Consider the following 25,327-nt stretch of genomic DNA (forward strand, 5'->3'; position numbering starts at 1 on the left):
GTTGGGCGAAGTCCTCGACGGTGTCGCCGAAAATGCCAATCTGAGAGACAGGTGCGTACAGGAAGCAGTTCTTGTCAGCCTCACGCATCTCGACCAGATTGAGCCAGAGATGGCGTTCCTGGACCACTAGGGTGGCCATCGCCTGTCCGAGTGCCTGCGCTGTGGCCTTCGTCGCTCTCAGGGCGAGGTCGGTCGCTGAGCGCAGTTCCTGCAGCACATCAAGATCAGGTCCACCCCCGTGCATGTTTCTGAGTGCTTTGGCCTGGTGGACTTGCAGGAGGGCCATCGCATGCAGGGCGGAGGCAGCGCGTCCAGCCGCACTGTAGGCCTTCGCGTTGAGCGAGGATGTTGTCCTACAGGGCTTGGATGGGAGTACGGGGTGGCCACGCCAGGAGGTAGGGCTACCGGGGCATAGATGGTTCGCAACTGCCCTATCGACCTGGGGAATCGTCCCGTATCCGTGGTGCTCTCCGCCGTCGAGGGTGGTGAGAGTGGAGCGGGTGGCACCTAGACGGGCAGAGAGCGGGGCTCTCCACGTTGACGTCAGCTCGTCATGCACCTCCCGGAAAAACAGGACCTGGGGATGCGAGGCCGCGAACGGCACGCTCACGGCGGCCCGGGAAAGCATGTCAGACATCCGAGTGTCGGCCTCAGCCTGGGCCTGCTGGCCCGAAGGCGGCAGTCCAGGGGAGTCCTCATCATCAGACATCACACTCTCCGATGCAGCGGCGAGCTCATCTGCTTCAGGCTCGGGAGGATAGACAGCCAGGCCGTGAGGCGAGCCGCTATCGCCGCGAGCATGGACGGGGACCAGCGAGCATGTCGGGGAACGGGAGGTTCGCGGGGGGCTACCCGGCGAAACTGCACCCGCTGCCGCCCCCAAATCGCCCCCAGCGCCAACCGCATCGTTCTCAATCCCGAGGGAAGAAGGAGCAATGCGGGGTGCAGCTGGGGTGGCTTCGTTGCTTTCTGTTGAAAGCAAGCCGCGATCGCTAACGTGGTCATGGTCATGTTCTTGCAGTGAGAACATGAACCATCCACAACGCCGCCTCGGTGTGATCACGGCCCAAACACACGAGACAGCGCCTGTGGCCGTCTGAAGCGGAGAGGCTTCTACCGCATCCAGGAACAACACAGGGGCGGAAGGGCATCTTGAAAAAGACGCGTCCTGAAAAGGACGTTCAACGCCACTGTGTTTTGCTCTTTTAGAGAAATTACTCTTTTAATAGAAATTTGTTCTTTTAAATACACAATGCGTGTGTGTGTCTGTGCTGTCGAAGCGCTCAGGGGCAACAATGCACGCCGTGCAATGTGAAGGAGAAAGCCGCTGTTGTGCACTGTCAAGATCCAACAGCATGCAGATCGTCAGAGGAAACAGGAACGTTTATAGTGGTGTGTAAACTCGCAGCAAACTGCAGACAGACCATTGGCTCCGAAGAAATTTTCTGAATGAACTCCCGTATTTGCGCCGCTTAAATACCCGTATGTCCGGGGGCAGGACATGCAAATACCGGCTGCCAACTCTCATTGGCCTTTTTTCATAGATCAGAGGTGGATATCGGCGCTCAAGAGAGACCCCTAGTGTCGCTTCTCCGACACAACGTGGAGAGAGCGACAGAAGGGGAACTGCTCTTTTACCAGTCAGTCATTCACTGAGAAACTTTATCCATTTTTCAGCCCTGATAATGATGGAAAAAAAAGTAGTACCAGTGATCATCTTTCTTGTCTGATATAATGATACAAAATTACAATAAAGCTAGTTTCAGTACTGTCAATCTGAAAATGGGAAAATTGGAAATATGTATTTATTATTGTTGACAATATTGAATATCTTTAGCATTTCTTGTCCAGATGTGAAAATCTGCTTTATAAATTGTACTCAACATAAAAAAGTTCCCTGAATGTTTTTCAGATTTTTGTTTGATCAAGATATTGTTATATCCACTCTTTAACTGTGAAAGTTAAATTACATGTAAAGTTTTTTGTTTTACTGGTTCACATTAGAATAAATGATCTGAATAATGTTTTTAGATTTTAAAAAAGATTTTACACTCATAATGTAAACACATACATACAAATCCTGTTAGTTGAAAGTAATTAAGAATAATCAGGATATTGTCAGACATCAGATTATGTTGGTTCTGTAAGGTTTTAGAATTTCTCCACACTGTTCATGTTAAAGTTCATCATTTGTAACCAGATAATTTAAAAAAAATATTTAGGCCTGGATTCAATTGTAAACTTATTGTAAAAACTTCCTTTACATACAGACAATTCCTGTGGAACATCTAAAAATCATAGCTGTTAAAAATTCACAGTGAAACCTCAAACAAAGAGACAGCAAATGTTACTCTGTACCAGGTGAGCACTGATATTGTACAGTGCCATAGCACACATGCTCCCCATGTATCTGTTGTTTTGAAATTCTTATTCTGATATGAGACTTTTCAACATATTATAATCACAAACTTATTCTCAGAAGTTGCAAACTGTCAGGTAATAAACACCAAGTTGGACACTCTGCTGGAACAGGTAAGGGAGGTGCTAAGCAGCCTGTATCCTAACAGTGACAGGGGAATATCTTTGGAGATGTTTGGCCCTACAAAGGGCTGGTTTACGCTGTCAGGACAGGCCCCATGGACCACTGGAAAAACAACAGGTTCATTCTTTGCTGACTTCATTGTCTCTTTGTGAAGTGAAAATCCAGAGTTGCATTCTGCTCAATGGTCTCGTGTTGGACAGCTGCTAGTGTGAAGCATCTCTGCTGTGATGGAGGTGAGTTGATGAGAGAGTCCAGCTGCGGCCAGGAGACTCCTGGATTTGAGCAAGGAAAACATGGTGAGTCCCAGGGTGCTCAAATTCAGAGGCACATCTGAGAGTAAGTTCTTATTTTTTGCAAGATGTTTATTTTTTTGGCAAGATTGAGACCACATCTGCATTATATTTTCAGTCAAATTGAGAATGTGTAATGTATGTTAGGTTGAGAACACTATTAAATCTAGAAGTCTTCATAAAATACTAGTTAAGGTTCACTAAATCCCATCACTATTAACATATTAGGCAGTAATGTCAGAAAACGTCTTTTGTGTTTGTCAACAAACTGATGAGAAACTGTTTGTGTTTCATGATAACTGCACCATTTACATTGAAATGGGTATGCCTATTGTTTACTGGAATATTTCAGGCAACATATTACACAATTTTATTGTAAATTAAATTAATTTAATTTTACAAAGCTATTTGACCCAACACTACTGTGATAAACAGCGTTTACAATTTTTATGTTTTGTTGCCTATAATTGTGCACTTTACAGAGATCTTATATGTCTCACTAATTTCCAGCTTTACACAAATAAGAAAACAAAGCAAGGAAATTAACTTTTTTATTATTTATTTATTTATTTTTTTACTTTTCATATGTTTCCAATGCTTTGTTATGTGTTTATTTGTTTTCTTGTTCATTTGCATTCATTTTTAGTTTAACCTTTAATCGCAAACTGTCTTTAGTGACCCGGGACCTCATTCCTCCCCCTGTAACTCATCATATTAAAAAAAGAAAAAAAACATGTTATGTGCCCACACCTCTTTAATATTCCTCACTCTTTCTCTTATAAGTAGTGCTACACACAAAAAAATCGATAATTGCTAAAAATAAAATAAATAAATAACTTTTATAATGACTATTATCGAAAATGTAAGGGGTCATAAAAGACCTTAGGTATGTAATAGTGTTGTTTTTGTTTTTTGGACTTTCATAAATTATATTTTTATGATTATTTCATATCTATATATGTTTACTATCACATGATATCTATTTCTCTGTTTATACAAGGGAAATTAGTATTATATTCATACAAATAAGTACTACATCACATTGATTTTCTGTAACAATGGTGATTTATCAGTATTCCATATGCATGTACACATACATATTATACATGTTATTTATTATTAAAGGTGGCACTGTTGTTTCAGTGATTGACTTGATTTACATTTGACAATGCTATTTAATCCCCGCGACCCTGTACACAGGATAAGCGGTTGACGATGGATGGATGGATGGAATGCTATTTAATGAAGAAACAAAAAATCTTATGTGTTGCTCAAAACTGTATGTGTTTGACAGCCAGTTGCATCTCGTGAAATTTTAGCGTAAAAGTAATGAATCCTGTTCTAGATTTGTCCTGATTTGTTGCATTTTCTCTTTGACATATGAAAAATAAAACAACTAAATATATCAATATATATTTATTCTATTAATTTATAACTGACTAAGTGGGTTGGAAGATCACATGATCTGCAAAAGGAATTCACAACATAACACTTGACAAACCTTGCCATATGTTCGGAGTCTGCTAATTGTTTTTGCAATAATGTACAGTATGATACAGTACACAGTATGCAAACATAAATCCATTTGAAATGAGGTATTCTAAAAACATTTCTGGAATACCTAAGAAGGATACAACATACAGAGTATGTTTCTCATGCAGGTAGTATGAAGCATTAGTACAAGTATCCTGTTAATTCATTAACTGCATTACATCAGAGGATTAAACTAAATATGGTTTCTTGTGATGGATGTGATAGTGGGGTTGATCATGTCAGTGCTTGTATTACAGAGTCTCAGTAGAGGTGCTGTGGCAGTGATTGAGAATCCTGTGGTGGTCAGACACTCTCCTCATGCAGAACAGCTGCGGGTGGACAGGGTTGAAGCTGGGCAGAATAATCTCACCTCGATCAGAGAGCTTCAGTTTCTCCACCCAGGCCAGTCTATTACAAACAATAATTTGAGCAGACATCTGCTCCCTTAAAAGGTCCATGTAATTGCCAAGGGTTAATGAAAGATTTAAAAATCACAATTTTAAATGATTTTATTAAAACAAGAAACAAAAAACAAAAATCACTGTTTCCATTATTCTTGTTTATGAACTTGACCTGAAAATAATATTATACCTGGCTGCATAGATTTCAGTTAGCTTTATGGACATTCAATGAGCAGTTTTGTTGTGCTTTAAATGTAATTCAGATTTCAGTGATGTGCTTAACTAATATTTGTTTGCACTACTGTCATTTAGTGTTTGGCAAAGTGTCGACCCACAAACTGGTGAGAATGTTAGCTGCTCTGTGTGTACTCTGTCTTCTGGGAGGTGTTGTTGTTGGAGTTTGGTTTATAGGTAATCCACTGAATAATTCAAAAGTTTTTGAAATGTTGTACACATATGGTGCAGATATTAGAACAATCAACTGAATTTGAATGTCTTTGTCCAGTGAAACTTCTCTTAAGACCTAACTCAGCTCAGAGCCCTGCAAGCCTTGGAGACACAAAAGACACGTCCTTCTGCAACATAACTGAGGATAATTCTGTGACAGACCCCAGGAAAGGTATTTGCCCTGGTGCCTTGTTGTGTGAGTGCTTATTTAAAGCAATAGAGATCCAGCCGGTAAACACAGCACAGTGGACATTCATCCTAACACAGTGCCGACCAGCACTACAAACAAAGTGACATAAACAATGGCTAATCTAACACGCTCACCAGAGAGCTGTAACGAACACATAAACAAGAGAAGCATAGTTAGTAAGTAGGCTATGCAACAACAAAAAAATATGGGTTTCAATATCTAATTTATACCTGGAAATACACAAAATGATAAAAGAAAAAAAGATTTTGCATTCTGTACTGAAAAACAAAACAAAAACATCTTTAACCAGCCTAAGATTTGGTCTGGTCAGATGGTCTGTTAGCTGGGAGACCAACTTAAACCAGTGAAGACCAGCAAACCATCTTAAGCTGATTTCAGATGTTTGTGTGACATTGACCATGCTAACTTACATTTACATTTAGCAGACATTTTTATCCAAAGTGTCTTACAAATGAGGAACATAGCAAGCAATTTGTCATACGATGTTCAGTGTAGTGCAGCCAAGCTTTCAAGGTGGCTGGAGTAATACAGGTGCTAGCACAGACGCAAAAGACAGAGAAATATATATATTTTCTTTTTGGTACAGTAAGTGCAAGTTCAATAGTAAGTGCAATTAGTGTGAATTGGTTAAGTGCTAGTGGAACAGATGTGTTTTCAGCTGGTTCTTGTATGTTGAGATGGTATCAGGAGATCGTGTGAAGGTTGGAAGCTCATTCCAGCACAGAGGTACAGAGAAAGTGAATGATCGTGAAATAGATTTTAAGCCTCTTTGTGATGGGACCACAAGGTGCTGCTCGTTTATAGATCACAGCGAGTGAGTTGGAGCATAGACCTGTAGAATTGAACTGAAGTAAGTGGGTGCGGTTCCATTGGCTGTCCTGAATGCCACAATTAAAGCCTTGAATTTGATGCAGGCAGCTACAGGTAGCCAGTGGAGTGAAATCAAGAGTGGAGTGACATGAGCCCTTTTTGGCTGATTGAAGACCAGCCATACAGCTGCATTCTGGACCATCTGCAGTGGCTTAATTGTGTTAGCTGGAGGCCAGCCAACAAAGCATTACAGTAGTCCAGTCTTGAAATGACAAGAACTTGTACGAAAAGTCTATTTGCTTCTATTGATGCACACATGATGCTGAAACATAAGACATTTAAAATCTTATCCAATTATTCAATTCAACTTTTCATTCAAATTCTTATGCTGATAATATTATTTTTTATTAATATATTCAATTACGTAGCACTTTATAAGGAACACTATGGTCCTAATAAAGTGCCCGACGTGGTCTTCTGCTGTTGTAGCTTATCCACCTCAATGTTCGACGTGTTGTGTTTTCTGAGATGCTATTCTGCTCTCTACAATTGTACAGAGTGGTTATCTGAGTTACTGTAGCTTAGGAGATCAGTAGTTACAGAAATACTCAAACCAGCCCGTCTGGCACCAACAATCATGCCATTGTCTAAATAAATGAGATCAAACTTTTTCCCCAGTCTGATGGTTGATGAGAACTGAAGCTCCTGACCTATAGCTGCAAGATTTTATGCATTGCATTGCTGCCACATGATTGGCTGAGAAGATAATCACATTCATTAGTATATATACTAAGTAATGTATATAATTCATGTATATATACAATGCTTCATGCATTACCGTGCTACACTGAATGCAATCCAGTATCTGGACATCATCATTTCGAGCGGCAGTCCCGTAATAGTATGTTAAATGACTGAAAATGTTTGTGTATTTATGAAATTACTCGGGCTACAAATATTGGGCTATAGACATTAGGCTGCTATATTATAAGCATATACACATAAGTAGATTGATTAAGAACCTATTAATTTATTCCACTTTGGTGGGTCATGGATGACTGACATTCAAAAACACCTATGAATCGCTCTTTTCGACAAGATATCTTTACATAGCATTGTATGCGCTAGCTCCATGCATTACCATGCTTGTCTGAATGCAATCCAAGCTCTGGACATCATCATTTCAGAGCAGCAGTCCTGGCAGGTTTTCTTAATAGTGTGCTTAATGATTGAAAATGTTTGTGTATTTATGAAATTACTCTGGCTACAAATATATATCATATATATATATATATATATATATATATATATATATATATATATATATATACACTGTATGTACTGTTTATAATTCGAAAAAATGTACAGCTTTTTCACAAGTGGCGCTGTACGCAGTGGGGTCCAAAAGTCTAAAACCACATTGAAAATCTGGAATTCAAAATTGAGTTTAAATTTGGAAATAAACTTAGTTTAATGATTTTGGAAAATTACAAAAAATAAACATACTCAAATTATGTTTGTATAACATTGCTCAATATAGTGCATACTGTCATTGAAGTAAATTGGGGACACACAAAATAAAAAAAATAAAAATAAAGCATTTTCAATAGAGGTCTCAGACTTTTGGACTCTGTTTTTTACTTTGAGGATATCAACTTAAAAACAATCCTATACATAAATTAAATTACAATACCAATCCTATAAACCATATCCAACATTTCTGTCCACTGTGCTATGTTGATGAGAAGATATTTTGACTGAATGGGGCTCAGTGTTTTACAGAATCAGTGCGGAGAATTCTCTCTTGGAGATCCAGCTGGAGAAGCTACAGACGTGGTTGCCCGTGTGTTACGAGAGGTGGAACTCGTCTCTGGGAACGCTTGTATGTCGACAGCTGGGCTATCTGAGGTGAGCATGCTGACAGCCGAATCACACATACACACTTGCTGCTCTCAGCACCTTTTACTTGAGTACCAGCTGTGGCTGTTTTCTGAAGGTCAACTATTCATAGCGTGACAACAGTGTTGAAATGCACTTTGAAGTCGCATTCATTTCTAATACAAAGCTTGACGTGTGCAGCATACAGGCATTTGGAGGAATTAAAGGAAAAAAAAAATGAAAATTCTATCATCATGTCAGCACACTCATATCACCCAAAAACATGTGTGATTTTCTTTTTTCCATGGAACACAACAGGAGATAGTTTACAAAATCTAATAAGAAACTGTTCTTTTCTATACAATGAAAGTGGATGGAGTTGTCAAGCTCCAAAAAGGACAAAACACTATGAACCATACCACAAAGGTTTTACGTACCATAAAAGTGTTCAGTATGACTTATGCACTATATTTGTGCACTATATTCCAAATCTCCTGAAGCAAAATATAATAGCTTTGTGTGAGGAACAGACAGAAATCTGACTCATTGTTTGTTGGAAATCATGCTCTCCATCGTAGCTTTAAAATCATATTCGTGTTTACATTCAATTGAAGGCATTCAAATGTGTTGTATCATTATTGGTCATACAAATTAGGAACCAATGTGTTTTGAAGGTGGCACTTTTTAATGTGCATAACAGAGCTGTGGTGGAGGGAAAGATTTTCAGTAAATAATATAAGTTTTGGTCTGTTCTTCACACAAATCTAACATATCATTGTAAAAGAATATAGCTTACAAGTCATATGGACTAATTATGGGGGTCAAAACCTCTGCTGCATAAATCGGTATGTGCTTACAGAAATTTGAATGTATGGAAGCCATGAACTGGTGAGAAAAAAAAAATGACTAGGTGAATTTTTTTTAGATGTCTTTCTGAACCTATGTCCTACAATTTTTAATTTGTATTTTTTCTCTGGCAATTTTTTTTCCTCTGAATTTAAAAAATTTACATCATAATTCTCTCCAGAATTATAATTTTCCCTCTCTGATTTTTTTCTCTCTCTGATTTCCTGTCTGATTCTCTGAAATAGTTTTTCTCCTTAAATGGCAACATGTTTTTTTCTTGCTAGCTGACAATTAGCATGTGGTACCATCCTCGGCCACTAGGTGCCACTATCAGTAAGAATGAAATCTTATGCTTAGCTTTATCTTATCTTAAGGTGACAGAATGTCTGTGGTACATTATCTCAGGGGTTCTAAACCACTGGGTCACAACCCACAGACCATTGTCTGCTGGGTCGTGAGATATATTCTGTCATATGAACAAATGACCTATTAGAAAGATAGAACTGTACATTTGCAATGTTTGGGGCAACAGTGACCTCTATTGTCGAATCGTGTTAATATCTCCAGGTTTATGTAAACGACAGTAAGTAAGAGACACCATTTATCTGACCTTTCTATTGACCCTGATTATTAGCTGTCCAATCTCATTAATCCATCAATGCTACGAATCATTCTTTTTGGACAAGGTCTCTTTGCATAGCGTTGCATGCGCTAGCTTCATGCATTACTGTGCTACACTGAATGCAATCCAATATCTGGACATCATCATTTCACAGCGGCAGTCCCATAATAGTATGTTTAATGTCTGAAATTGTTTGTGTATTTATGAAATTACTCGGGCTATAGGCATTAGGCTGCTATATTATAAGCATATACACATAACTAGATTAATTAAGTACATATTCATTTATTCTGCAAAACACCTACGAATCGTTCTTTTTGGACAAGATATCTTTGTATAGCATTACATGCGCTAGCTCCATGCATCACCATGCTTGTCTGAATGCAATCCAAGCTATGGACATCATAATTTCAGAGCGGCAGTCCTGGCAGGTTTTCTTAATAGTGTACTTAATGACTGAAAATGTTTGTGTATTTATGAAATGACTTGAGCTATAGATATTGGGCTATAGATATTTGGCCTCTACATTACAAGCATATACACATAACTAGATTAATTAAGAACCTATACATTTATTCCACTTTGGTGGGTCATGAATGACTGGCATTTAAAAAAAGTGGGTCGTAGTGGGAAAAATGTGTATAGATTTATAGGTATACTATAATACAATAATAAGAATGTTAAGCAAATCTTAATCAAGAAAAAAACATATAACGTTAGACGGTCTTCTTATACGTGAAATCCCACAATTAAACGAACCTCAGGTTATATATGTTTCATATGGCATTTGTTGCCAGTGGCCGAAGTTGGAAGTGTTGTTTAAGTTACATTTCCACATTGTGGTTCCAAAAGCATATTGTACTTTTAGTTGTATATTTAAGTAATATCACACGAGCAAGAGTGCGATATGGCCCTACATCAGCACTGCTGTGATTCGGCCGCAGGCACGACGCCACAGGCTGAGTGCCATAGGTAATTACAGCAGTGCTGATGTAGGGCCATATAGCATGAGTTAGATTTAAAATAATTAGGAAAAACCGAGTAAGGTCATAAATTTGGGCATTTGTGCATGGAACTACTTTATTACGCTACGGATCAGAATCTGCTGTTGCTGGTTCAAACCAAATGATGCCAAAACCTCGGTTAGTAATTTAAAAAGTTCACTTCAGAAATAGTGTCATGGCTTGTGCTGTTTCTAACAAGTTATTTGATAAACAAGGATGGATTGATGGGTGTGTGTGTGTGTCTATGTGTCTTTGTGTGTGTATATGTGTGTGTGTTAGAGAGAGAGACAGAGAGAGAGAGACGGAAAGAGTGCGATCACCTGTTGCCACTCCCAAGCAGATATGCTGTCAGTGTTCTGAAGGTCATCTTTCTAAGTGGAAAAATAGCATCCAGTTGTGGGTATTTCTCCCTATTTAGAGTCGATCACTACAGAAACAGCTATGTCCTCCGCCATTTTTAAACAGTCTGTATCCAATGTGGAAACTCGGTAAGTGCCTCGAGTTCTGTAATCAAACAGTCCTTCGTGTCTCTCAGCTGCAATGAGCCTTAATCCTGGAATTGTTCATTTAAAGCCGTTTAAAACAATGTCCTAGCTTAAGTAATGTAGTGGTAATACCAGCGATCACAGAGCGCTGTTCTATGTAAACAGTGACTAACGGATTCACTTTATAACACCAACTGGCTCATATTACACACAAAAATGATCTTTTGCCACCACCTGCTGGCTAACATACTGTATGTAATTTCAAAAATAAAGGACAGTAACTCCTAACAGATATGCACTGCTCTTACGCCTTAGTTTAGAATAGCACGAACACAAGCGGAGTGATACACACAGTGAAGCATCCGAGTGCTGATCCTGTCAGACCATCAGTGCTCATGGAACGTCTCTCGTCCAATCAGATTTGAAGACCGGAACTAACTGTTGTTTATAATGTAATACAGTCTAGGGCTGGCCGATGTGGCTGAAAAATTGATATCTCGATATTTTTCACTCTATTGACGTTATAGGAATGCATATTTTCAGGGTACATGAACATTTGAAAGCAGCATATTGATTTCCTGTGTGATCATTGTGGACCATGATCTCCTCTTCTTCTTTAGATTATCAAAGCACAAAGGGGTTAATCTGACTGATATAGGGCCAAACCACACAGATGGTTTTGTCCAAATTACCTCAGAATACCAAAGCAACTTGGAGAGTTTATGGCGTTTCAGGTATTTTTATTTTTTTATTTTTTGGTATAAAGACTGAAATACAAATCGTTTAAACTGTTGCCAGAACAGTGACTGACACAACTTTAGTCTGTTGTTTATTTATTCTCCAGGGGAAGCTGTAGCACAGGAAAAGTTATAGCTTTGAAATGTTTTGGTAAGTAAAAATTAATGAAATAATACATACTATTCACGTATAAAGTACCCTCTGTCTGAGGATGAGCATTGGGGTCTGCTTCATTGTAGAGTGCGGGACAAGGGCAAAGTTGCCTAGGATTATTGGAGGAGTTGAAGCCACTTTGGGCAGATGGCCCTGGCAAGTGAGTCTCTACTACAGCAACCGCCACACCTGTGGAGGATCAATCATCACCAACCAGTGGATAGTTACAGCTGCTCACTGTGTTCACAAGTAAGGTTCTACATTTAGAATAACCAAGACTTTCAATTCATATTTACCGTTAGTGACAGTTACACTAGAACAATACAGTGTTTATTAGTACTGATTCTCAGTCAATGCGCATGTGGGAAAGTAGGGGAAAGACTGCAAAAATAGTGTTGGAACGTGGGGCAATATACAGTACAATGAAAACAAAAGATACAGGCCTAAATAGATTACAGGCAATGCAACATAATTCACAATACCAATACCACTAGCACTAGAACCATAGTTTCCTACAGTTATGCATTGGGCTCTGCAGAGAAATTAATTATTAACACATTAAGCACGTATTTCATCTGATTTGCTTTCTTTCTGAAGCTACAGGCTACCTCAGGTGTCCAGCTGGGTGGTTTATGCTGGTATTGTAACCCGCAATTCAGCTAAACTGACTCAGTATCAAGGCTTTGCTGTGGAGAGGATCATCTACAACAAGAATTACAATCACAGGACACATGACAATGATATCGCTTTGGTGAAGTTAATAACTCCATTGAATTTCTCAGGTGACCAACACTCTCTGTTGATTGAATATTCGGTATATATTATTCTTTAAGTGCCTTAGGTAATCGAATAAAAAGTAGTGTTAATTTAATGTGATAAACTGAGAATGAGAATATAAGAAATGTTCCAACCAAAGGAGCAATTCAAGCTTGAAGTAACACTTTCATGTTTTTGCGAGTCACAGTCAGCAGGGGGCAGTCAGCACAGCGTGATTGAGTAAAAATTAATTCTTGGGTCTCGAAACACATTTTTCAAAGTTTCAAACACTGTGGCTCACTGACTCCATATATATTGACTCCTCATGTTTTCTAAATCCATATGAAAGTTTTGTGTGTGTAACAGTTTTACAGACCGAAATTGCACACGTTGTCATCCAGTAATAATAAATGACTGTGATTGACCCATACTGGCCAGCGCTGAGTAAATTAACAGCCCCTGCCCCCATGATGTTCATTGCACAAAATGCAATAATAAGTGAAATGCACTGCAACAAAATTGAGATGCTCTAAAAGCATCTGCGAGGACTGCCGCAAGAACTCGTACAGTAAGTCTACCTCGGACAAATTGACAAACTCAGTCTAGTTCTTTCAATTAGTCAAACTCCCACTTAGACTAGAGAAACGTTTAATATTTAATCCTTGAATCGGTGCTGTTTTAGTGCATTTCTATCTTTATACTGTGGAAGGCTTTGTTTGGAAAATATAAATAAAGCATTATATTGTTACATATAGTTTCCTAAAATCAAGTAAATGCATTTTGATAAGAAAATAAGTTATATAGAGTCAAATTTAAGCACTCAAAATCTGTGATTAATCGTGATTAACTATGGAAAATTATGCGATTAATCGCAATTAAAAATTTGAATCACTAATTTATGATAATTTGTACCATTATATATTGAATTATCTTTATTTGGGGGGTTTGATAATTGTAAATAATTTGATTAATTATTCAGCATATTATCCTACATCTTTTAATTGACTCACAGCCCTAATTACCAGGTTTCAAAATACCTGATTTGAGACATAAAATATTGTCTAGAATCTTTTGTTTTTTTATAAAGTTTACCTTCCACCTTTCTTCACATTATATATAGACACCATCAGACCATTGTGTTTACCGCAGTATGACTATGATCTCCCAGGAGGAACGCAGTGCTGGATCTCTGGTTGGGGATATACACAGCCTGAGGATGGTACTGTTTGTTTGTTTGTTGTTGTTTTTTTTACAAATGTAATATGTTTGATTTAGTGGTGTTAAAAGTGATCATGGGATAAATAACCATATTGTAAGTACAGTAGATGTAAATTCTTACATTATTTTTTGCAGTTCATATACCAGAGGTTCTTAAAGAGGCACCTGTACCATTGATAAGTACAAAGAAATGCAATAGTTCTTGCATGTACAATGGAGAGATCACCTCTCGAATGCTCTGTGCAGGTTATACAGAAGGAAAAGTAGATGCGTGTCAGGTGAGCCCCCATACTACTCAAAATGTATTTTATGTCGAGAATGTTCTTACTAAAATATTTATTTCTAATAAATGTGTTAGAGGAAGAAGTATTCAATCTTAATTTTCTTAGGGGGACAGTGGAGGTCCTCTGGTTTGCCAGGATGAGAATGTCTGGAGGCTGGTGGGTGTTGTTAGCTGGGGAACAGGCTGTGCTGAGCCAAACCATCCAGGTGTTTACACCAAAGTGGCTGAGTTTTTAGAGTGGATTTATGAGATTTTAGAGGTAGGTGAATAAAGATATCTTCATCGACTTTATTAATGATGCTTGAAAGGTAAACACATCTTATAATTATTCTATAATTGACTTTATTTTGGGCTTCCTGTTCTAGAGCTACTAAAGACTGGTGTTTGAGTACAACAAAGAAAGATGAAATCTCTTGTTGCTGGAATATCCTGACTATTTTTAAGCTGTGGTATTTTATTTTAGTTTATTTTACTATATTTGCCTCATCAGTAAAGGTAAATTTAACATTTAGATGTTTGTATATTACAGTAAATGTTTATGTTGTGTTACTTTTAATTAAGTTGTTGTTTTTTTATTTTACCTTATCAATAATAAATATTGAACATTTATAGCATGTGATAATCTGTGTTTTTTAATCAATTAAACTGAATTAACTAATATCCTGCAGGTACTATGGTACATTGTAGAAGAAAGAAAACTTTGTTTTAGTTTTTTTATTTCTTTGGTTTAATTCAGTGTTTCATTTAAGTCCACAGGAATGTTAAATGACTCACTGATGATGTTACTTTTTCAGTTCAGGTCAACTTGGCATTATTTGTGACACAATCACATATAAGATTAAGCTACTGGATGTGAATATACATAAATATGTAGTAGAGATTGCTGTTGTGGATTTTTATTGGTACGACAGTACCATTCTTTGGAATTAACAGATGTAAAATTGTTTTTAGTGTACAAATGTCTCTAATATAACAAAACATTCCTGAGATTACAATGCGGCTCCCATGAGCCCCCTTGAGGAAAACCATTTTGTGTCTCATTGGAAACACTTGTTCCCTTATGACTCAGTAAACTTGACACTGCCTTTGCTAACGCATATGGGAGTGTCCTTCCACACAACCTAGTTGAAGCCTTTCTGCAATAATGCTATTCTAATATTGGCTATGGTGTTTGAGTCCCACACTTTTAGGCACGATGCTGTTCCCTATAAAAGTAGGCGTGCAAACACCATACCTCAGAATTTTCTTCCTTCAAGACAGCGATTCATCTCTCATCTAGAAGCCCTCTGCTGCTTCGCCACTGACTACATAAATCACTCCGCCTTGTCGCTTGACGCTTCGCTGCTGAACAGGCCACTTGATAACCTGCAGCGCTTCAGTGGGTGCTGTGTATCCTTGTAAGCAAGCAATTGTATATTCTTTTACTGTGTATGTGTATAGGAATATTGTTGTTCAAAATGTTGTTCAATATGTTGTTTTCTGTGTCTCACATTTATCACATGCAATAAAGTTTGCACATTATGCGCATTATATCATGTACGAACATACAAATGCAAAACCGTAAGACACAAGAAGCTCACACTTTTTCAGTCATGGCTTTCACACTACAAAGCCCACACATTATGCACAACTGCTTCCCAATGGTAAATAATTACAATGATTACAGCGCTAGTTGCACATGCACGAGACACTCATACGTTTTTAATAAATAGCTGTCCCTCTTTAAAGCCTCACATCATGTGCAACCGCTTCCCAATGGTGAGTGGAGCATTATATCATGTTATAAACATATCAAATTGCCCTCTGTCCTGTTACACAGACGCATGGTGAGCTCTTACTGGCATTCCAACTGGTTGCTAAAAAATTATCGAACATGATTATATGATCCAATTTGCACGTCAGCTGCCCTGTTTAAATGGTGTTCTGTCTTCCACGGTTCTGTACAAAGACACGCCAGTGTTACGAGCCAAAATACACAATTTTCTCGCAAAGAACACAATAGAGGTTGTTTGAATTAATAAGCATGCTGTCCCGCTATGTGAATGCATGACAAGTCCTCACAGGGGAATCAGAATTGGTGTTAACAAAGATCAAGCACACTCTGTGGTCTGACCACACATTATGCAGGTGTTGCGTGCACAGATTGCGACACCCACAGCGGGATTTACAGGTGTTATTTCCTCATTCTGGAGAAGAATTGCGGGCTTCGGCCCCAGTACCACCGCTGCCTATACATCTGCGTAGGGCACCATCTCCTTGTGCATACAGACCATTATTCTGTGTCTGTTTCAGATCAAACAGAAAAAAACATTACCACTGAATTCATTTCATTTTAATGTGCATTGCGGTAACTCGCCACTGTCTGGCTGCTCTAGCAACATGGACAGCGCAAGTGTTACACTTTTAAGAATGATGCGGCGTCCACTCTAGAAATACAGGTGAGATCAGGAGCGCTCTCTGTAGCATGTACACTTGAACTCTCTAATCACTTACTGAATACTATTTCAACTATATCAGCGTCACTTTTTCCTATAAACAGTTATATGTCTTATAGTACATGTCTTCCCATATACATGACACGGGGCACATTAATCTTGATACAGGCAAACAACATTAAAGTATCACATTATATTTCTTTGACATGAATACAGATGAATAATGCATAAACTCTATATGCATATCCGTGAAATGAACAATTCAGTACATCCACATTATCCCAGCATTAATTATTATATGAACTTATCTTATTACTCTTTTTAATCACTGCTTTGTTCCTTGTTTTAATCAGTTTTAGCTCTTTTTATGAATTATGCTTATGAACTGACTTAATTTGACTAACATGTTTAACCCAACATCCGTTACTGTGTTTCTTCCATATTATCTTAACAGAAAAATTATAAAAAAATCATTTTAACACTTAGTCTGAAACAATCTCTAACTAACAATACACCATGAAATGCTCTTTTTAAAATTAATGGTTGAAGGAATGACACTAGCTGACGTATTAACATGTTAGCAAGGTGAATAGGCCTGTTAACACATGTGCTTCTAAGCACTTATTTCTCTTACTTTAGCTCACCCGGAAAGTGACTAGCTTTTACTGGAGTTATTCACATTGCCGTCCACCATTTCATATGCGAGCGCATGGCGGTCATCCCACACTTTTAACCACACTTTTAACCAACTAAAGCTCTACAGAAACATAATATTATTGTGCATTACTACAGTATTAATTACCATCAGCTTACCTGTAAGAAATATGAGAAATAAAAGTGAGATCAGTAGCGCACTCCATAGCATGTACACTTGAACTCTCTAATCACTTACTGAATACTATTTCAACTATATCAGCATCAGCTACTGATGCCCAGTCTAGTGTAAAGCTTAGGGTACCCCCTACTGACGAAACTGAGTTTAGCGAGGAAAAACTTCACTCATTTAATAATACCTTGCAATACAGTAATATAGACAACTTGTTTCCAGACTTTAGCCCCACTTTAAATTTGTATCTGGGGGCAATCTTTATATGTATCTTTTAAACACTAAGAGCTACACAAGTCTTCTACCAACATGGGGTTATGCTGGGTCAAGTTTCAGAAATTAAGTGCTGACCACAAATGTACACCCGATTTTCGACACCTGGAAACAGCCTATGTCTACCGCCTAGAGCAACTGGCTGTCTTTCTAGCTTTGAGAGCTTTTCATTCCAATATTGTGAATCACCACATTCTGATTCATTCAGACAACACAACAGTGGTGGTGCATATATGTCACGCTGGCCCATGTATGGCCGGCAAAACACAAGTATGTGCCTCCTTCATTCTGTCATCAGCTAAGTCCGAGTGGACATGGAAACAGTTCTGTTAATTGTGCCAAAATGCCCCAATCAGTCCTGGTTTCTAGAGATGGTAGAAATACTGGACAGGCCTAAATGGGATATACAGCTGAAGAACGATCTTCTCTCTCAAACACAAAGCACGGTTTGGCTTCCCCAGCCAGAACTGTGAAGCCTACATGTTTGGCCTTTGAACGGATTGCGCTAAAACGTCATGAACACCATTTTACAGGCAAGAGCGCCATCCACGAGTCACCTCTACGTGTTAAAATGGAATGTGTTCACTGATTGGTGTCTTTCACATGGCAAAGGCCCAGTAAACTGCCCCATACATGAAATTCTCATATTTCTTCAAGAAAGGCGACGTGACTCACTCCATCAATGCTCAACTATATCTGCGTATCACACACCTGAAGCTGGTGCCACTATAGGCAATCATGATTTAATCATAAAGCTCCTTAGAGGAGCAAGACGTTTAAATCCACCTCGGTCTTCAGTCTCGACTTGGGACCTAACCTTGGTGCTAAAAGTGCTCGCAGGACCCCCCTTGAAATCTTTGATTTGCGCATTCTCTCCATTAAGATGCACTACTGCTGGCTTTAGCCTTAGTAAAACGGGTCGGTGACTTACCTGCACTATCAATTGACAATTCATGTCTGGAATTTGGCCCCGGTCTTTCAAAGCCACTGTCAAACCCAGAAAAGACTGTGTTCTAACAACACCCATCAGAGTGCAGGTGGTTCACCTTCAAGCCTTCTTCTCTCCTCCATTTAATTTAGATGAGGAACATTCCTTGCATTTGTTATGCCCTGTGAGGGCATTAAACACTTACGCTAAACGCACCCACCAGTTCAGACTGTCTGATCAGCTCTTTGTGTACTATGGAGGACGCACAAAAGGAATGTCCTTCTCCAAGCAAAGACTTTCTCACTGGATCATTGATGCAATTGCCCTGGCTTACAAGTCACAGGGTAAGATTTACCCAATTAGTGTTAAATCACACTCAACTAGAGGCATGATCTCCTCCTGGGCATAGACACATGGTGTGACTTTAAAAGACATATGTTTTGCAGCAGGATGATATTCTCAAAAAACATTTGCAAGGTTTTACAACCTAGACATAATGTCTCTCTCTTCACAAGTCCTCTCTGTTAAGAGCGCTTGCTATTTCATTTGCCAAACATATACGTATGCCCTTCCCTTTATATACGGGCTCCCCATTAAAATCACAAGCACTTTCATTATAAATAAACTTCCTCCCCTCCTGGCCCAACATGAGGGTCACTCACTTGCGGCATACTCATGTCGGTCGCCGCCCCGCAGGGCTGCAGCGTTATGTTTCCTCTCTGGAAGGTTATGTCTTGTAATGTGGCATGATGGGATTCTGTTCCCCATATGCATTAACTAACACAATGTCAAGTGTACTGAGTCGAAAGGGAACTTCTTGGTTACATACATAACCTCGTTTCCTGAGACAAAGGGAATGAGACATTGCAAACTCTGGCCACTCTACAAGACTCTGCGTTCTTCTGATGTGCAAGCGATGCGCTCCATGTCTCAGGGAACTAAGGTTACATATGTAATCGAGACATTTTTTTTTACTAAACATCATCATCTATCGGACGACTAGTTACACATTACATGTGTTGGACTAGTTTCTATGGTAACGTTTGAATTTAGCAAAGTGCAAAGCTAGTTTATGTAGCTCTTATTGACGTCTTGTCATGTAAGATTGTAAGAATTTTATACATATACCACATCTAGTTGCCTCAGTACTTTAGCTACCATCTGGTAAAAGGTGTCTTGTTCAAAATAGTTTTCGAATTAGTTTTAGATATTCAGCAATCTAATCTCTTGGGTGTTGCAATAGCTTTGAACTCATTTTAAGCATGGACATCCTCCCCGGCTGTGACAATGCCGCTCTACAGCAAGTGAATCAGTTTTGGTTGATGTTAGATGACATGTCTCAGAACAACCCGGAAGAGTACAGAAGGAACTTTATTGAGTGCCAATTACGAGAGGGAGAGGAGCTGCATTGACCGCCGCAACCACAAACCTACATCCACACATTTACAATGGTATGGTACACAAAACTCAATTCTGACAGATTTTAAAGCCTCAAACAAAAATATAACTATACTTCAGCTGCATTTTGAGTTTAGAGACATTATTGTTTGATTTGATTGCATAAAAATGTGATTTTCTTACTGAGCACTTTTTTCAGTAAATATATTTAAATGTTCCTAAAACAAGATATATTTACTTAAAGGGAAAGTTCACCCAAAATAAAAATTCTCTCATCATTTACTCACCCTCATGCCATCCCAAATGTGTATGACTTTCTTTCTTCTGCTGAACACAAATGAAGATTTTTAGAAGAATATCAATATTAAAGTCCTTTTTAATCCATCAATCTCCACTTTCTCTTTAACTTTCACATCTGAAAGTGGAGATTGATAGTAAAAAAGTACTAAAATATTTATCTCTTTTTACCCACACCTATCATATCGCTTCTGAAGACATTGATTTAACCACTGGAGTCGTATGAATTACTTTAATGCTGCTTTAATCTGCTTTTTGGACTTTCAGTTGTATGGAGCTACAGAGCTGAGATATACTTCTAAAAATCCTTTTTGTGTTCAGTAGAAGAAAGAATATAATACACATCTGGGATGGTATGAGTAAATGATGGGAGAATAAAACTTTTTGGGTGAACTTTTCCTTTAAGAAGCAAAATGAAGTAACTCTTATAACAAGAAAAAACTATTTGCCAATGGGGTAAGGAAAAAAAAAACGTAATTTAACAAAAATACTATATATTTTCCTTACCACATTGGCAAATAGTTCCCTATCTGTCACTCACTTGAAGTTGTGTCGATGTAGTGACAATAGGGTCGCGCTTCGGAGCCCCAAACACCTCTGATATTTGAGAAAAGGCCAATGAGAATTGGCGAGTGGAATTTGCATTCCATTCCCATGGACATACAGGTATAAATTGAGCCGGCTTGAAACCACTCATTCAGATTTGTTCTTCAGAAGCGGTGTTGATGAAATCCACTGTCATTCCATTCACCTCTGACGAAGCAAAAGTGTTAAAGGTGGCTGTTGGATATACGGCGCATTACAATGGGTTATCCCCCTCTCGCACAGATAAGTGCAGAGAATGCCCCTCACTGCGAGAGCATGGCCATGGCAATGTCATGAAGAAGGCTTACCTTCTTCAGAGGGAAAGCCACTCCAGCCGCTCCCCACCGCAGTCCTTCTGCCTATGGGCACAATGCCACGACGGTTAGCGTTGGGGGCGATTTCAGGACCCCAATGGGACCGGTTCCGCCGGGTGAACCCCCATGGACCTCCCATTCCCCAGTACACTCGTTTGCCCTGGTCGAGATCTGGAATAAGTGAGGGGTGACTTTAATGTCCCATTCAGGGCTCAGGAGGAGGATGAGCTCTCGATCGCAGCATCGGAGAGCGGGCTGTTACAGTTGGACGCGGAGGAATCTGTGGCTCTCCCACCTTCGGGTGTGGTCGCCCAGTGTGAGGCTGACCCGGAGCTGGCGGCCATGCTTGCCCAGGCTGCTGCGAGTGTCAGGCTCGAGTGGAACCCTCCACCCTGCCCTGAGCCCTCGTGGCTCGATGACTGGTTCCTTGGCTCAGAGTGTCGAAGGTAATGGCGCGGGCTCTTGGCCAGGCGATGTCCTCCTGTGGCTTAACCTGGTGGAGATGATGGATGCTGACAAGGTTCCTTTTCTTGAAACCCCCATCTCCCAGGCTGGATTGCCCAGCAGTTCTCAATGGTCAAGAAGCCATACATCGGACATTCGTGGCTGGGGCACTGCGGACGTGGTTTCTCCGTCTTTACGCACCCAGCTACGGCACACACACACCCATGCTTAGGCGGTTAAGATGAGCCACAAGGATGCTCATCCTCCTCCCCCGTTGCTGACCAGTCCTATGGTAGGTATGTGGAGCAAGGTAAATGCTCTAAAATTTCTCTCAGTACAGCCATGAGTTCGGGACGTGAGGCTTCTCGACGTGGTAGTTCCTTGTCTTAGCCCTTCGCGAGGCCCCATCCGCTGGTACGTTAAAGGCAATTGTCCCCTTGGTGCCCCTTGCTCAGAGTTTGGAAGTATGGTTAGTGCTCTCCAACCCGTCATGCTTGCTTGCCAGGACGATCCGACAGTTCGCCAGGCACCTGTTCAGGTTCAATGACGTCCGTTTCACCTCGATAGGAGGTGATGACACCACTGTCCTGCATGAAGAAATCGCATTCCTTCTACAGAAGGACATGATAGAGCCTGCCCTCCAGCCGAGATGAAAAAGTGGTTGTACTGCCCCTACTTCATCGTACCTAAGAAAGGCAGTGGGTTGCAGCCAATCTTGGACCTGTGAGTGTTGAATCAGGCCCTGCACAGGCTCTCATTCAAGAGCGTATTCTGTCAGGCCTCCAGCATCAAGATAGATTCACGGTGGTAGATCTGAAGGACGCGTACTTTCATGTCTCGATTTTGCCTCGACATAGACCGTTCCATCGGTTTGCCTTCGAGGGCCGGGCAAATCAGTACAAGGTCCTCTCTTTCGGTCTGCCCTTGTTGCCTAGCATCTTTATGCTTGTACTGCTAAGGGAAGTGGGCATCCGAGAACCAAGCATGCTCAGTCGGTGCTGAATTGCCTGAAGTCATTCATGGGAAGAACAACGGTCCCACTGAAACAATTTCAGAGGCTCCTGGCATATGGCATCCTCGGCGGCAGTTATGCCACTCGGGTTGAAGCATATGAGACCGCTTCAGCACTGGCTTCAGACTCGAGTCTCGAGATGATTATGGCGCCACGGTACGCATCGCATGGCTAGCACGCTGATCTGTTGCCGCACGTTCAGCCCTTGGACGGACCTTGCATTTCTGCGAGAAGGGGTTCCCCTAGAACAAGTGTCCAGGTGTATCGTTGTCATGGCAGATGCTTCCAAGTCAGGCTGGGGTGCCATTTGCAACAGGCCTAGGGCACCTGAACAGAAAATTATTTTTGTGGTAAACAATATTATGCCTCAAATGCTGTCGACTGAGCTGAATTTGTATTGAATCTGGAATATTCCTTCAAGATCTTGTCATTCTGCTTCTCAAGAAATTGTTTCTTGTTTTAAGCATGTTAAGATAATTTTACTGGAAAATAACACAAAAATGTTAGGTAAGAAAATATTTTTTGCAGTGTATCTTTGCTTTTTGACATGGTATAATGGTAATCTCATGGTATTCTTGAAGGGAATTTGTGTACAATGAAAATTCCATGAATATGGTAATCATTTAATACCATGGTATTCCATAATACCATCTGATACCATCAGTGTTACATGAAAGTACTTTTTGGTAAGTATTAATGGTAATGGAATGTAAAAATTGTTTTTTTTTATAAACATTGTGTTCTGTTGTATAGTAATGAGAACGATTTTCTCTTTCAGGGACCAAAGGAAGAAATATTGTATTTAAATGTGTGTTGTTGGAAACGAGTGCCTGCATCGACATCTCACAGTGATCCCGTTCCTGTGTGTGGAGGAAAATTGGAGTCAGTGATTAAGGAGAAAGGTAAAAACTCTCTCGATCACTTCCTTAATTACCAAAACATTTAGTTTAAAAAGAAAGAAGAGGCATGATTAAAAAACTTGTATTACTATTAGTTATTAGTGTTGGTTAGTCTTGTATTTTGATTCACAATCAAGTAATTCAACAACCTCTTAACCTATCTAACCCTCTAAACACTTTATTCTTGTGCAATGTTAGAGTATCTTGATACTATCTAGTCTCTTGTTTCTTTTACAGAACAGTACAGTGTAGTGGATGTGGCCTTTAACCCAGATATTCTGCAGACAACAGTGAAAGACAAACCAGAGAGAGAAAAGATCCATATACTGGCACTGAAATTCGTTCAGCAACAGCACAGCCTGAATCTGTTCCAGCACTACAAACTCACCAAAAATAATATCAAGGGCACCATCCAGGATATGAAGTACCATCTGAAGTCACCACAGCAGTCCAAATCTACTGCCAACAAGCCACAATCTGAACCAGGTGAGATGCACCTGCTGCAGTTATACGAAGTTCACAGACATTTGTAGGAAATTAAAAAAAGCAAACATTTGGGTTACAGTAAACACTTACAATGGAAGTGAATGGGGCCAATGCTTAAATGTTAAAACACTCAATGTTTCAAAGTATAGCCACAAGACATAAACAATATGCATGTTAACATGATTTTAGCGTAATAAAATCGCTTACTAATCTTTTCTGTGTAAAGTTATGGCCAATTTTACAACTTTGATGCAATAACGATGTTATGTTAACAAACCCTAAAATGACTGTACAAATTACAATTTAAACAACATTACAGCTCAAAAAATACACAAGATTTAACAGAAGAATTTATGTAAGTCCTTTTATATAATTCTAAGTTTCACATTTCTGCCTCACATTTCACATTTCTGCCCAGATTTTTGCTTTTTTTTTTTAAGAAAAGGAGGGACGACTCAAAATACTTTTTTGGGGTAATAAGCATTATGCCACAAATACTTTCGGTTGAGTTTAACTTGTATTGAACCTGGAATATTCATTTAATCATGAAGGTCCATCAGAATTTTTGCAATATATCCAGTTATAAATTGTATTCTTATATGAAAATGGGGATTTATATTTTCTGTTTTTGTGTATTTGTTTTTTCCACTGCTCTGGTTTAAACATTCCAGTCCTTATATTACATACATTTTGAGTTTTTATCCATGAGGTGGATTAAATGGGGGTTGTTAATATTTAGGATGACACTCTGCTGCAAGTGGAGGACATTTATTATCTTCACCTTCGGTTTCCTGAGGAGACATGCACTGCAATGTCCCATAAGAAGAAACAGACTCTGACTGTTACAGTAAATGTGTTGTAAGTACACATTACTCTTATTCTTCCAGAAACAAGAGGTAGTAGAGCATAATGCCTGCCAGAACATCTTCTGAAAACCATGTGTGTTCAGCTCCATTGTGATATCACCAAGTGTTGTCACAAAGATCAACAATCAGCTGAAAGACTTATGCATTCCCATTCACAAAGTCATAGTATGAATAAGTTTAGGTTGCACTTTATTTTACAGTGCATGTACTTTCAGTATGCTTACAGCATACTTACCCAAGAAAGTACTGAGTAGTAGGGAACTACATGTACTTATTATGGGTTAGAGTAAGGTTTAGTTTTAGTACCTAGTAATTACTATATCTGTTGTATGTAAATGTAAAAAAGT

At 39.4% G+C, this 25,327-nt stretch overlaps 1 protein-coding gene and 1 pseudogene across 1 annotated transcript; both read left to right on the forward strand.

The window, feature by feature from the left end:
* The first annotated feature begins 2,589 nt into the window (after window positions 1-2,589).
* LOC127630143 (transmembrane protease serine 5-like) lies at window positions 2,590-14,713 on the forward strand. Its single transcript, XM_052107599.1, is given in 15 exon segments — window positions 2,590-2,610; window positions 2,612-2,731; window positions 2,733-2,835; window positions 4,621-4,767; window positions 5,079-5,177; window positions 5,272-5,385; window positions 8,007-8,142; window positions 11,690-11,803; window positions 11,914-11,957; window positions 12,047-12,209; window positions 12,558-12,742; window positions 13,837-13,935; window positions 14,070-14,212; window positions 14,324-14,476; window positions 14,583-14,713. Coding segments are annotated over 15 exon segments (1,650 nt in total). The 3' UTR covers window positions 14,592-14,713.
* Window positions 14,714-19,941: 5,228 nt separating this feature from the next.
* LOC127629517 (PIH1 domain-containing protein 2-like) lies at window positions 19,942-24,976 on the forward strand (annotated as a pseudogene).
* Window positions 24,977-25,327: the final 351 nt, after the last annotated feature.

The sequence above is a fragment of the Xyrauchen texanus genome, chromosome 36 (genome assembly GCF_025860055.1).
Source record: "Xyrauchen texanus isolate HMW12.3.18 chromosome 36, RBS_HiC_50CHRs, whole genome shotgun sequence".
Classification (NCBI taxonomy): Eukaryota; Metazoa; Chordata; class Actinopteri; order Cypriniformes; family Catostomidae; genus Xyrauchen; species Xyrauchen texanus.